The 16,079-nt window shown below is 37.2% G+C and overlaps 1 protein-coding gene across 7 annotated transcripts in view; it reads right to left on the bottom strand.

The window, feature by feature from the left end:
• ARHGAP42 (Rho GTPase activating protein 42) overlaps positions 1–16,079 on the bottom strand; it is a 311,494-nt gene that overhangs the window by 77,224 nt on the left and 218,191 nt on the right. For all 7 annotated transcript variants that reach the window (XM_005579430.5, XM_045371128.3, XM_065528915.2 and 4 more), the window contains one exon: positions 7,688–7,789. In XM_005579430.5, the coding sequence (XP_005579487.1) occupies positions 7,688–7,789 (102 nt within the window). The remainder of the gene's footprint in view (positions 1–7,687; positions 7,790–16,079) is intronic.

Raw genomic sequence — 16,079 nt, 5'->3', positions numbered from 1 at the left:
GACTGTATAAATCAGGTAGGAGATTTGAACCCAAAACTTTTCAGCTCCCAGACATCATTTATGAAAGATAGAGGTGCAAACAAAAAGAACATCAGCATTCCACACAAATTATATTTCTTTTCTTCTTACCTTCGCTTATTGGAACACACTATATACATAAGAATTAATTAATTTAGTAATGAGGGATAGGTGTCAATAAATGTTTAACAACTGGCTCTCTGGGGAGAAAAGCCTGATTTGCAATATTTGTGATTTCTGTGGTACAAATAACGCCAAAATGGCCAGTTTCAAAACACAAACTCAACATCACAGAATGTGGGAGCTGGAAAGAGATGCAGGAAAAGGACTCTCTGGAGCGTGTCTTAGCACACTACTGGGTGACAGGGATGCAAGAATAGGGGCACTATTCTATTCCACAAGTTATTTTGGAAATTTTATTTACTTTAAAAGATAATGTCAGGCTGGATATGGTGGCTCACATCTGTAGTCCCAAAACTTTGAGAGGCCAAGGTGGGAGGACTGTTCGAGCCCAGGAGTTCAAGACCAGCCTGGGCAATATTGTAAGATGCTGTCTCTATTTTTTTTTTTTTAAAGAAAAAATACCCAAAGGATTATAAATCATGCTGCTATAAAGACACATGCACACGTATGTTTATTGCGGCACTATTCACAATAGCAAAGACTTGGAATCAACCCAAATGTCCATCAGTGACAGATTGGATTAAGAAAATGTGGCACATACACACAATGAAATACTATGCAGCCATAAAAAAGGATGAGTTCGTGTCCTTTGTAGGGACATGGATGCAGCTGGAAACCATCATTCTCAGCAAACTATTGCAAAAATGGAAAACCAAACACTGCATGTTCTCACTCATTGGTGGGAACTGAACAATGAGATCACTTGGACTCTGGAAGGGGAACATCACACACCGGGGCCTATTATGGGGAGGGGGGAGGGAGGAGGGAAGGTATTGGGAATTATACCTGATGTAAATGATGAGTTGATGGGTGCTGATGAGTCGATGGGTGCAGCACACCAATATGGCACAAGTATATATATGTAACAAACCTGCACGTTGTGCACATGTACCCTAGAACTTAAAATATAATAAAAAATAAAAAATAAAAAAAATCTAAAAAATATATATATATACACATATATATATGTAACATCGTTGATTGTGTTGTGAGCACATGGGAACAAACTAGGATGTTGAGACCTTCAGAGTCTAAAATTTTTTTTTTTCTAGTCAACAGAACTATGCAGAAAAGATTTAGCACAGCAGGTCTAACTGCTGTTTCTTGAAAGGTTTGCTTACAAAGCTGGACCTTGGCTGGTGTCTGGGAATGTTAGTTTAGGGAGGGTTCACATCACTCTAACAGCTAAGAGATAGCTTACTGCACCTAAACTGTTTGTACAAACAATATGGTTTATGCAAACACCTCCTTTCCCTCTGGGAGTTTGGAATTTGGGTACATGCCCGGGAGCGGGTGCTATGTGACCAGCTTCCAGTAAACCTCTAGGCAACAAGTCTCTAATGAACTTCCTCGGTGGACAACATTTCACAGGCCACAGCTCCTTGAAGGGGGAATTGAGCATGCTCTGTGTGTCTCCATTGGGAGAGTACTCTTAGAAGGTTGCACCTGGTTTCCCCCAGAATTTGTCCCCTGTAGCCTTTCTTTATTTCCTTTCACTGTAATAGATCTTAGCCATGAGTATGACTATATGTGAGTCCTGTGAGTTCTCCAAGCAAATTACCAAAGCTGGGGGTGGTCTTGGGGACCCCAACACAAAAGTATTAAGTCATTTCTTCAGAAACTTATTTGCCATGCAGAGTCTCATCCCACTCACCCTCCTCCAAAAAGGGGAATGGGAAGCAAAGAAAGGTTAAAAGAGAAATGACTCTTGTTGTTTGCTACTTACAGGGTGTTTTCATAGCCTCCAATGTGGACTACAGAAATTTGATAGACCAAAGCTGCTAAGAAACGTCATCCAGAGCATACAGTACTTAAGGAATATGACAGTTCAATTTCTTTACAGTATAAGATATAGAAAGACATTCTTTTACTTAGAATAGATCTCTTTAGTATGTAAGCTCATCATATGGTTCACTAGCAAACACTTGCTTATAAATCCACTAGCAACCGGTGCTATATATTTTGTACTGGATAAGTAGAGTAAGCCTAGGATTCATCAATTGAACTGAGATAATTTTAAAACTGAAAGGGAGCACTAGTAATAATTAGGCCAGAACAACAGGTGTAAACTGTTGTTTACCTAGCAAAAAAAGGGACCTAAAGAAACCAGATTAATTGCATAAGAAAACCATATGGCTCTGCAGATAGCTTATTGTGAAGCTATCTCAATTCAAAAGAGAGGGAAAGGTGGCAGGTGATATTTGTTGAATCATTTCTTGATGGGAGCAAGCCCCCCAAAATCTGGCCATAAACTGGCCCCAAAACTGGCCATAAACAAAATCTCAGCAGCACTGTGACATGTCCATAATGGCCCTAATGCCCAAGCTGGAAGGTTGTGGGTATACGGGAATGAGGGCAAGGAACACCTGGCACGCCCAGGGCAGAAAACCGCTTAAAGGCATTCTTAAATCACAAACTACAGCATGAGCGACTTACGCCTTAAGGGCATAAATGTTCCCGCTACAGTTAACTAGCCCAACCTATTCCTTTAATTTGGCCCATCCCTTCGTTTCCCATAAGGGATACTTTTAGTTAATCTAATATCTACAGAAACAATGCTAATGACTGGCTTGCTGTTAATAAATATGTGGGTAAATCTCCGTTTGGGGTTCTCCGCTCTGAAGGCTGTGAGACCCCTGATTTCCCACTTCACACCTCTATATTTCTGTGTGTGTGTCTATAATTCCTCTAGCGCCGCTGGGTTAGGGTCTCCCCAGCAGAGTTGGTCTCGGCAATTGCCCAAGGAGAAAAGATTTAAGTTTGACTTTGAAGAATGAGGAAGAGATAAAACGAGAAGAGTTTGAGTGACGTGATACGGTCAGGAAAAGAGACGTTATGCTTAGGTAGGACAAAAGGTTTGTGACTAAAGGTTTTGTTTGGAGGAGAAAGAAAAGAGAGTTAAGGCAGAAAAATATAGAATGAGTGTAGATTTCATCGTATAGGCAATACAAAAACTTGAGAAGGAGGCTGACGAGAAACAAGCAATATTCAAGATTAACATGAGGACAGTGCAGAATACATTAAGAGGTGGCCTGGGTACATGTGAATATAAAAAGATCTCTTATCTGATAATGGTGAAGGAGTCTGGTGCACCCCAGCAAGAAAGAGAAGCTGAATGATGTGAGTGTGAGAAGCAAGGAAAAAGCCACAGATAAATTTGATACAAAAAAATACTACTACTAGGCTGGGCATGGTGGTTCATGCCTATAATCCCAGCAATTTGGGAGGCCGAGGCGGGAGGATCACTTGAGGTCAGGAGTTTGAGACTAGACTGGCCAACACAGTGAAACCCTGCACTAAAACTACAAAACTTAGCTGGGCATGGTGACACACCTGTAGTCCCAGCTACTTCAGAGGCTGAGGCATGAGAATTGCTTGGACCCGAGAGGTAGAGGTTGCAATGAGCCAAGATCATGCCTCTGCACTCCAACCTGGGCAACAGAGTGAAACTTGTTCTCAAAAATAAATAAATAAATAAATAAATAAATAAATAATGCTAGCATTAACAGATAATTGAGAAAATGACAGGTGGGAGCAAATTTGGTAAAAGATGGTGAGGTGCAAGATTTCGCACTTCACTAGGAATTGGTCAATCTAAAGTATTGGTAACCAGCCAGAGGACAGAGCAAAGACAGTCAGGCATGACGAAATCATGCCATGAGAGATGTTCATCTAGATGTTATAAACAATGTGAAAGTAGAAGAGGTTTCAGAGACAGAAATTGAAGGATGAGAATAGAGAACTATGCCTAAGGACTTTGCTTCATTTAGTAGGTGACTGAAGAGGAACCTACTGAAAGAGTAGTTAGTGATAGGTGGAAAAACCAAAATCTGGATGTCTAAAGGGAATCTATTTCCTCTTTACTTTTTTCCTAAGTATAAATATAAAAATATTTGTTATTGTAAGCTGATTCATTATTTGTTACTATGACAGAGAAATGTGAAGATAGTAAGAATTGCAATCCTACTGTTAATATTTTGATGTGACACACACACTCACACACACAAACACACACACACAAACTTCCTTTCAAACAAGCCTGGTGTAATACTGCATATTCTGGTTTACAGTCCGCTTTTCTCCTATTTGTATGACTATTTCTCAATGTCTTTAAATGATTCTCCAAATAAGTTTTAATATATCACACTCCATTTTTGGTCAAACTACATTTGTATATTTACCCCAATCATTCTTTGTGCCATTTCAGATATTTATAAATTTCTGAACTTACAAATAATTCTTGTATCAATATTTAAACAATATCTACACAATTTTTATGCTTATCTCTGATAATTTCTTTGGGGTAAATTCTTACCAAGAGAAATCGTCTCAACTACCTAGCATGTTTCAGGTTTGTTGAAATACACTGTCAAATTTACCTTAAGAATGATTAAATCTTTTTATGCTCGCACTGGGAGAACAAAAGTGTGCCCAGTTTCCTATACCTTCACTAACAATAGATATTATCTTTATCAAGTTGAAAATGACATGTTGTTATTTGTATTTTCAAATACATGTGGCACTCAAACTAACCATATTTATTATAACTCATATTTTCTCCTTAGTCAATGCCTGTTTGTGTCCTTAGCCCATTTTTTCCATTGAAGTGTTTACCTTTCTGACACTGATTGGCAAACTCTTCTTGTATATAAGAGATGATAACCCCATATCATATGTTGTTTACATTCCCTAATGGTTTGACATTTAATTTGGCTTAATGTCTTTTGAAACAGATTACTTATTTTTATGCATTCAGGTCTTTCTACATTTCCTTTATGATGCCTTCCTTTTATGCTTAGAAAAGAATTATTTATTTACATAACAAATATTACTTCTTTTCATCCACTATAAAGCCTATAATCTTGAAAAGTTTGCTTCTGATTCTCCAATTGTTTACTCCAATGGCCTAATTGATGGTCTTGCGATTTTCTTAATAAAAGACGACCCTTCAATTCAGTCCTGGAAATGGGCAGCCACTTATTTTTCAACAACAAAATGATTAAGGAGTCAGCTGTGCAGGTAGGAAGGCACAGAGGGCCTTTATGAGAATGAGTTAATAAGCTTGGGGCTGACAGAAGGACCAGAGCTGTTCTAGAAAGGAGCAGATGACTTTTAATACCATGTCACAGAATTAAATATGTTTATGGCAGCATCTCCCTCCAACAGGTGTGATTCCTAGAGGGGCGGGGGCGGGGGGGGACCCAAGCTACATTTTGCCTTGTCTACATTATATACCCCTGAGAAGCTACCTTAACACAATGTGTTAGTTGTGTTGTGTTCTAGGATGTATCTCCTGGAAAAGAAGTGTCTGTGCACTTGTGGAGTGAGGTGGGAGGAGGATGTTACTATGCTATTATCTTTTTCAGCCTCCACTTAAATATGAAACCAGAATGTATTTTCTGTTTTACCATAGCCTAAGTTGTTAAAGCAAGGCAAGTAATAAATATTGAGCTAAGCTGTCAGGAAAAATTGGGATGTATTCTCTAGAGCACTTCAAAATCAGGATAATGTTATCATTTCCTTAAGATGGTTTAAGCAGTATCTTCAAAGAATGATTTCTCATATTTATCAGGAACCTAAAGTTCTTTAGGGTCTCTAAAGACCACGCTTAATTTTCCTTTAGTCAATTTGTAAAAAGGTGTCTGGCCATAGCCCTGGGCATGGTAGATGATGATGTACTGATGATAATTAGATGAGTGTCTCTCTACATGACTACATCCACATTCATACCATAACCCCCTTCTATCTTAGGTTTATTCTAGTGCAAGGTATTAAGACATTTGGTCTTAACATGATCATTTAAGACATTTGGTACATGTAAACACAGTATTAAATTACAACAAGCAGTACCAAATACAGTAAGGTTAAATATGTCCAAGAAATTTAAAATAGAAATCTAGTTTTTCTTAATGGCAGATTGTCTTCCATCAGTTTAGTATCAAAATCTTTCCACAAGCACACAATTATATATTAAATTATACTATTTTTAATAGCATGTGTTAATAACAGAAAGCATACTGATGAAGTCATATATTAATATTAAGCAAAACAAAACTTCCCAATGTTGAACATCTTTAAATAAAGAAATTTGATACTGTCGATGAGAACATATGCCTGTTGGAAAAAAAGGGAATCAGATGCCAAAATCACACTCCTATTTCTTTTTGAGGCAGTAGGAACTTTGTAATACTCTGAGTTGTCAAGCATGCCTTCTGGTCGAACTCAGAGGTAGGAGAAATAAGAAAAGGAATAAAGAGAGCTGAAGACCAGGTTGATCTTGAAAAGCAGTTCAGGAAGGCAGGAGGTTTTCCTAGCAGAAGGATCAAGAAAGAGGCTCTGGACTACAACGTCTATAAGTGAAGAGAGAGGAGGAAGAGACTAAAGAACACTGCATATGGTTCCCGATCACTTTTTAGACAACTGTGGTGAGCTGTGGGTCAGCTACCCAGCAACGCCCTACTAATGGTGTTCACTTCAGTGTACACCAGGAGGCGGAGGAGAGATAGGGCTGCTTCACGTTTTTTTGTTTTTGTTCTCAAGGTGACAATGGCAAGGGAGTCTGGTTATTTATTTATTGGACATACTTTGACACTGAAATTGGAACTACATTATTCCTTAGTAAAAGAACTAGCCTTGATTTCATGAATTACAGTTAAAATACTACCAATGGGAAGAATAAAATATATTTCAGACAGAGGGAAGAAACAAACTGCTTAGATGTGTAGATGTGAGCAAAATATTTATTCATTTGTTCTTAAGGAAAATGGATATAAAATAATTGAGATTTAAAAACATGTAGCAGCTGGGCACGGTGGTTCATGCCTGTGATCCCAGCACTTTGGGAGGCCGAGGCAGGCAGATCACTTGAGGTCAAGAGTTCAAGACCAGCCTGACCAACATGGTGAAACCTTGTCTCTATTAAAAATACAAAAATTAGCTGGGCATTGTGGCATGTGCCTGTAATCTCAGCTACTCAGGAGGCTGCAGCACAAGAACTGCTTGAACCCGGGCGGCAGAGGTTGCAGTGAGCTGATAGCGCGCCACTGCACTCCAGCCTGGGCGACACACCCAAACTCCATCTCAAAAATAAAATAAAATAAAATAAAACAAAACATGTAGCTGTGTGTCTATCTTTCTCCCCATGCTGAAGCAAAGCTTTAAAATCAATGTTACAGATATTTTAAATTTAATATGAAGGCCATAATATGAATTTAATAGGTCCTGTCCCTTTAAAAATGCTCAAAAAGAAGAAAAGGAAAAGATCTTGTTTCAACCTTTCTCATTGTTGAAAGAAATATTAATCCTTCCCTTGGAACAGTTATAATGTGTTTAAAGTATCGTCCATAGTAAGTTCTCAATTAATTTAGCTATTGCTATCATAATTATTTTATTAAATAGTAGCAGATTTTGAGATAGTTTTACCTTCGGAAATTTTGACTTTATATGACTTAATGCCTTTTCCATTATTTCAGTTGGAAAAGCTTACCTCTTGTAAATGAGACTCCTTTTTCTTTGCAGACAAATTTAAATGCTTTTCAAGGATAGAATAATATTTTTCACTTTCTTTGTCAAACTTCTTCTTTCCATCCTAAAAGAGAGCAATAACAACAAAAAATATTTAATTCAGAGCATCCAGAAAACACTGATTTTCACCATTCCCATCAAAGTCCCATGTAATTATTTAATAAAGATAGTCCCAACTATGTGTAAAACCTTAATTTAGTAAAAATAGGAAGATGGAAGTGAAACAAGCCATTTCAGTATGTACTCTGCTCTCAAAAAAGCTTTCCATCTTGTAGTGAGAAATACATGTATAAACAAAAAAGGCAAGTCACATCTCCTTTGGAGCAAACGGAACTGTAGTATGGGTAGGGGCCAGGCTGGCTACAGCGAGTCCCACCAAGAGCGCTATAATTGACTCTTAACAATATATTCTGATCCAGTAGGTCTGAGATGTGACCAAGAGAAAATGTCTTTCTTAGGCTTTTTGTTGATTCAGATGAGTCAATATATAATGTCTGGAGAACCACTCACATGGAATCTTTTCACAGAATCATATTATTTCTCAGCCACAGAAGACACCTGAAATGTCAAATGACTCATTCTTGACATGGAGGAAAAGATTTTTAAATGCTGGTAGTTTCAAATAATTAAATAAGAAAATTCGAAGTCAAATAAATCGAAAGGATTAACAACCTCTGTACCATAAACTCTGAACATAACTCTAATAGCTGGCCTTTGTTCCTGATATGTTGAAGCTTTGGGGAGCAACTGGGATGGGGAATAGCGAGAAGGGAGTAACTTTACCTTTTATCCCATGGCATGCTTCCATAGAAATGCAAATTGAATGAAACATTGAAGGGAAGAGGACATACCTGGGCATATAATCTTCTACAACTATAAATATTGTATCCACCAGATATGTCTTTTCCATGTATAAGTCCATATAAAACAAATACTAAGTAACTACAATCATAAATTTCATTGGCCAAAGAAGTACTATTCTTTCCTTTTATTTCAGTGTCTCTGAAACTGCGACCTCTGGATCACCTAAATTGGTGTTTATAAGCACGTTCAGAATGCAGATTTTTCTCCTTCCAGAGATTCTGGAACTGATTTTTTTTTTAAACAAGTTCATTATGTGTTTGTAACACATAATGCTTTGCTTCATTACTTGCATAAATACCTAGAAGAGATTATTTAAAAATAATCAATGAATAGATGCACAGATGGGTGGATGGAGGAAGGGAAAAAAGGAGAGAGGGAAGTATTAGATTGGTGCAGAAGTAATTGCAGTTTTTGTCAAGTGTAGAAGTAATTATGGTTTTTGAACCTAACTGAACCTAATTAAAGAGAAGGAAAATCTTCCAGCTTAAGGGATTTTCCTGCTATTCTGAGGTTGTCAGATTCAGGTTTATCTATCTAGAAAATGCTATTTTGATCCATTGGCACTCTTAACTTTCTTCTTGGTTACACTTCCAAGCACCCATCACAATCTATTTCCATGTGTGGAATTTTAGAAAGTGAGCTGGTAAAATTGAGCTGAAAAGGAAGAGTAAGTAAGTTTCTGCTTTAAGAGTTCACATCACTTTTAGACCATGTAAGAAGTACTGAGATGTTTGTACATTAAAGTATTACCACCCATAAATGAGGGAAGGGAATAAATCAAACTATTCAAATAATTCTTATTACCTAAGGAGAAAATGTGGTCCTACTAAGATAAACACAACTGGACAATGAGTAGGATTCCACCACAAAAGGTGTGTTAAGAAACTCACATTACAAAACATGAAATAGCTGAACCAAAGGAAACCAGAGGCCCAAGGTTCAGGATAGAGAGGCTAGTCCTCTCCACTCACTGTTGGAGCAGATACCCCGGTGAATTTCCCATCTTGTGCTTGGTGGATGTTACTCTTTAATCTGGCACTTTATGCCCACAACTACCCTGCAACATACCTTTCTAAAGTTCTCTCTCACTAGCTCCTTTTCAGCTCCCTATCCATGATCCTTTTTTCTTTTCTCTCTCTAGGTCATTCCCTCTGACATAAATGCTCATTTCTTCCAATTTCCACACATTCAAATTATATCTACTTTTAGCATTCAGCTCAAACAAATGCCATTCATAATTCCCTTCTTTCAACTCTCTCCCTTTTGAATGTTCATGTAGTTATATATATATATGGGTCTCTAATAGGGTTCATGTTCTACTTACAGCAGAGATTTTATGTATACACCCCCATCTACCTTAAAATGGAACACCTAATGAATACTCGATAAATATTTAATAAGTGAAATTCTTCTTCTTATAATAGTGGCCACCACAGACCCTCACAGACATTCTATTTGTTCAACAAACTGTTATCCATGGTACAAGGGACATATCTGTACAAACAGTCCTAACTCAAATCCACTAAGTGAGCAACCAGCTGGGTTACAGTATAGTACAGAAAACTGACTCCCTTTCATCTTAAAATAGATGCTTAAAATTTCTCACTTTTCACAGAAGAGGAGGAAACTGGTTTCAGGAGGAGAGTGCACAGCTGTGGTGACGACACTTGTATCTTTGTTTTCAGTTTGTGTAGGGTGACATTTTTGGAAATGTTAATTTGGGGCCAATACATCAGCATTTCTGGCAATACAAAAATCATTCTGAGAACCACTTCCTGGACTCTTATTCAAACCCTGCCCCTTCACACCACCAGGCCAGAAAAAAAGATCTCTAAGGTTCCAATGATGTAGATAACAAAAGCACATTCAGTTTAAGCATAAAATTAAAGAGCTGAGATAAAAGACTAGGCCACATGAAGGACAGCTATAATCTAGGGAAGCATCCTCTAGAAAACAAAAAGCACTTTACCTTGCAACTCACATCTCCTCCAAAAGCCATGATTTACTGCACATGTAAGCCAAGTCTTATTTGGACTTAGTATCGTAACCCCATATAGCTACCTCTTGTCTCTTGTGTTACTTGTTGTGGACATCAAACTAAGAATTTTCTCTGAGATCAGAGCTGCTAAAGGAAGGGGAAAAAAACTCATGAACTGTTCCTAAATGCTGTTCATGATCACTGTTTTCTTATTGATATGGCATTATTAAAAAAAATAGAGACTTCATACTGTAATGGGATGTTTTCTGTCAATCCACAGTAAGTACATTTAAATTAAGTAATCATTTAAAATAAAGCCACAATAAAATAATAATCTTGATGGAAAAAAAGATGAAGAGTGAGGTAGAAGGTGGTGTTCTAGAAGATAAATGATAAATGATAAAAGATAAAAGATAAAAGATGAAGCGTAGTACTGTTTTTAGTATCATGGTTGCTGCCATTACTTACTATTTGTCTATGCAGATAAAGATGGAGAGACAGAGAAAGGAGACACAGAGACAGAAGGCAACTACTGACTAAATAAATAAAATATATTCTCAAAAATGGTGACTTAGTTCTCAGACCCAATTCTAGTTGGTGAAAAGTAAGCTGCATTTGGGGCTGCAATCAGCTGGCTTTCTAATCTACACTGCATTTATTTCGGGCACAGTGCTCACATTATTACTTACTAACCATGGTCAGGCCACACGTCCATTTTATACACTCAAATGAGGAATGGAAGGAAACTACTGTAGCACAAACTCCAAGTGTCAACTTTACTCTTAAAATTGTGGTTTGTATTAATTTTTAAAATGTCAAATATTTATAAGACTTTAGGCATATCACAAAGATAAAAATATATTAATACACCCTCTTATAACCAACTGATCTTTGGAAAAGCTGACAAAAATACATAATGGGGAAAGGACACCCTATTCAATAAATGATGCTGGAAAATTGGACAGCCATATGCAGAAGGGTGAAACTAGACCCCAATCTCTTCTCTTACCATATACAAAAATTAACTCAAGATGGGTTAAAGACTTCAAGGTAAGATCTGAAACTATAAAAATCCTAGAAGACCGGGTGCCTGTGGCTTACGCCTGTAATCCCAGCACTTTGGGAGGCCAAGGCTGGTGGATCACCTGAGGTCAGGACTTCGAGACCAGCCTGGCTGACATGGCGAAACCCCGTCTCTACTAAAAATACAAAAATTAACTGGGCATGGTGTTGGGCACTTGTAATCCCACCTATTTGGGAGGCTGAGGCAGGAGAATGGCTTGAACCCTGGAGGGGGAAGTTGCAGTGAGCCAAGATCACACCACTGCACTCCAGCCTGGGCAATAAAAGTGAAACTCTGAAATTCCGTTAAAAAAAAAAAAATCCTAGAAAAAAAACTAGGAAAAACTCTAGCTTATGGAAAGAATTTATGACTAAAATCTCAAAAGCAAATGCAACAAAAACAAAACAAGACAAATAGAACTTAATCAAACTAAAAAGTTCTGAACAGCAAAAGAAATAATCAACAAGTAAAGAGACTACCTACAGAACGGGAGAAAGAATTTGCAAACAATCCACCCAACAAAGGGCTAATATCCATAACCTACAAGAAATTCAATCAACCCCACAAGAAAAAGACAAATAACCCTATTAAAAACTAGGCAGAGGACATGAATAGACATTTCTCAAAAGAAGACACATAAGCAGCTAACATATGAAAAAATGCTCAATGTCACTAATCATCAGAGAAATGCAAATTAAAACCACAATGAGATACCATCTCACATCAGTCAGAATGGTTGGTCAGAAAACCACAGATGCTGGCGAGGCTGCAGAAAAAAGGGAATGATTATACACTGTTGGTGGAAATATAAATTATTTCTATGGAAAACAGTATGGAGGTTTTGCAAAGAACTAAGAATAGAGCTACCATTTTACATAGCAATCTCAGTATTGGGTGGGGTTGCCCAAAGGGAAAGAAATCATTAGATCAAACGGTTACCTACACTTATATTACAGCAGCATTCACAATAGCAGACTCATGGAATCAACCTAAATGCCCATCGATGGATAATTGGATTTTTAAAATGTGATATATATACACCATGGAATACTTAAACTACTCAGACATAAAGAAAAATGAAACACGTCTCTTGCAGCAACACGGATGGAACTGGGGGCCATTATCCTAAGAAAAATGACTCAGTAACAGCCAAAAACTGTATGTTCTAACTTATAAGTGAAATTTAAAAACCGGGTACACATGAATATACAGAGTGGGATAATAGACACTGGAGACTCCAAACAGTGGGAGGTGGGTGAAGGATGAAATATTACCTATTGGGTACAGTGAACACTATTCAGGTGATGGGTACACTAAAAGCCCAGAATACACGCTATTGTTTTAAAAGATGCCAATCCAATGTCTTCCACTGACCACAAGCAAGTACCAAAGATGAAGAACAGACTTTACCATACTTAATCATAAGTAGAAATAAATTATGAAAATGTTATCTAACCACATTTTTCTATAAAAGACTACTAGAAAGCTTTGTTTAAATACTTTAATTAGCAATCTTCGTTTTAATGTTACTATAAGTTTTAAAAAATAAGTGAATATTTCTACATTTCTTTGTAGTAAAAGAAAATATCATTAATATTGATTCATGATATTTTCAAGTCTCAATATTATTAATTGCCACATAGGGTATTGTGAAATTTCCCAAGCAACTATTTATGTTATCATGTTAGTATAGCCATTATCTAAATAAGCACTATTTTGAGAAATCCTTCAACTTAAGTAATAATAAAAACCAATAGCTGTTTGTATTCCAAAAACATGAGGAATTCTTATAAATTATCATGGTGTTAGGCTCTGAAAATACATAAGAGGATTAGAGGTAGCTCCAACTACCACCCCTAATTAGACTTCTTCTTCCTCTGATGGTGGGATGTACTCCTTGCCTAGAGTGGCAGCCCACAGCAGCATCACCACCTCTGACTCCCAAAAGGGCCAGTTGCTAGAACAGTCCACCCCATGTTATCTAGGTATTACCTAGGGCCCAAGGGATCTTGGCATCCAGAAGCTCAATTTGGTGAGAATATTGGTGTGGCTTGCACAGCAATGTCTCTCCTCTGGGTGATTCCACCCAACAACTCTTAATCTCTCAACCCATTCTCCACCAACTCCCCCATCCACAATCTGCTGAAATCCAGACATCCCAATATGGCTTCTTTCCAGAGGGTTGTACCATTATAATTCGCCATATCTCTTGCTTTCCCAGTTACGTCACTGCCACCACCACCAGGTGATCAAACTCTTAGGAACCAAAGGATTCACATTTGCATTTACAAGGAACTCCTACAAACCGGACAGAAAGAAGCAAGCAGATAATGCATGTCAAAGATATGAAGGGATAATGCACAAAAGAGGAAACCCAAAGTGTAACACACATATGAAGAGTTGTTCAAACTCATTCATTATTGGAGACAAGCAAATTAAATCCACCAGCTATTACATTATATCAATTGGATGCTATATGACTTAGAAAGTTGAATGATGCCATGTGCTGAGAGCATGTGGAGACACAGGAACCCTTATGTACTATTGATGGGATTGTAGAGGGGTGAAGCCGTTTTAGAGGGAAACATTGCACTACTAAGGGACATATATGTGTGTCCTAAGAACCAACTTCTGGGTGTATCTCTCAATGAGACGCTAACAGAAGTGTCCATAGCAAACGTGAATGAGGATGTTCATTAAGGTGTTATCTGTGGGAACAGAAAAGGAGCTGGGGTATTTGTTAGAGGGTACATAAAATGTTTTAGATGTGTGCCATGGAGTGCTACATGGAAGTTAGAGAGAAATACTAAATGTTGATGGATCTCAAAACACAGTTTTGGGTAGAAAAATTTAAAACAAATAGATACATCAAACAACATAATTTCTAGAAATTAAAATGTAAATAAGGAAGAGGGCTATTAAAATCAGAAAATAGAGTTTTAAAACATGAAGAATATCAGAAACCCATCTGACTAATAGAACTGCTGAATGAGAGATGAGAATCGCCAAAAAAAAAAAAAAAAAAAAAAATTTCAGGAAAATTTCCAGAATGAATTTTTTTTAAAGTTTCCGTATTAAAATGGCCCAATATGTACACTGTGCAATGAATGAGAAAATAAACAAAAGGCATATCATCATAAAAGGTTTAAAAATATCGATAAAATGAAAACCTAAAAGCAATCCATACGAAAATGGAGCTTACATAAAAATCATCTGAAATCAGAACAATAATGGATCTTCAACAGCAAAAAAGAAGCATTAAATCAAAATCCATAGCCCTCAAATTTCTGAGGACTAATTCATTCAAACCTAGCTTTCTATTTCTAGTTAAATTATCATTCCAGGTGGAGGGTGGAATAAAAATATTTACAAATGTGTAGGGCCTCAAAAATTCTACTGCTTCTGTACCATTTCTCAGGAGAATACTGAGGGGTGTGCTTTGCTCACATGAGGGAATAAATTAAGGAAGTTAGGCACAAGATCCGAAAAAACAAGTTTTTTCAGTTTAGAGTCACAGAGAACTCCCAAAATAATGGTAATATGATCTTCCAGAAAATTAGATGGACAAGTAAGGCTTTGAACTTTAAAGCAACCTGCTAAGATGAGAGTTACAGGAGAGAGGTCTCTAAACAAATGGAATGGAGAAGGTATTATGTGATATGTCTAAACATATTAAGACTATCGCCCTGGTCAGAGTGCAGTGGCAACATCTTGGCTAACTGCAGCTTCTGCTTCGGAAGTCAAACAATTCCTGTGCCTCGGCCTCCTGAGTAGCTGGGACCACAGGCATGCACCACCATGCCCAGTTAATTTTGGTACCTTTAGTAGAGACAGGGTTTTGCTACATTGGCCAGGCTGGTCTCAAATTCGTGGCCTCAAGTGAACCACCTGCCTCGAACTCCCTAAGTGGTAGGATTACAGGTGTGAGCCACTGCATCTGGCCCAAGGTTTGTTGTGTAATTACATCCTTGTACTTGGAAACAGAAAATTAAGCAAAATTTGAAAGTAAGGCAATTATTGACACCAAGAAAAAAAACTTATGCAAAAAAAGTAATCATAGAATCTGATACGGTTCACCTATGAACCATAATTTATTGTTATGTGAACAATGAGCATTGATCTTTTTAAAAATGTAATCAAATGATATATATTTGGAAGGTAACAGGAAGGGAAATATGTTTGAAGTAGTAGTGGTTGTGCTACTGTAAGGATGCTAAATATTCATCTTCCATAGGTGGAAGTTAATTATTAAAGACATACACAGTTTTCAACAACCTAATCATATGTGAAGACATATAAATTATAAATTAAGCCAGCTCTCTGCTCTATCTCTATTCCAAAGTTCTGATACCTGAAGGCAAATACTTGTGAATTTTTAAGCTACTGATTCACATTTATTTTCACTTTTCTAAATAATATATTCACTTTCCTTTTTCAATTTTAGGCATT

Source organism: Macaca fascicularis, chromosome 14, assembly GCF_037993035.2.
Source record: "Macaca fascicularis isolate 582-1 chromosome 14, T2T-MFA8v1.1".
NCBI classification, from domain to species: Eukaryota; Metazoa; Chordata; class Mammalia; order Primates; family Cercopithecidae; genus Macaca; species Macaca fascicularis.
This window is presented reverse-complemented; position numbering and strand designations above follow the sequence as displayed.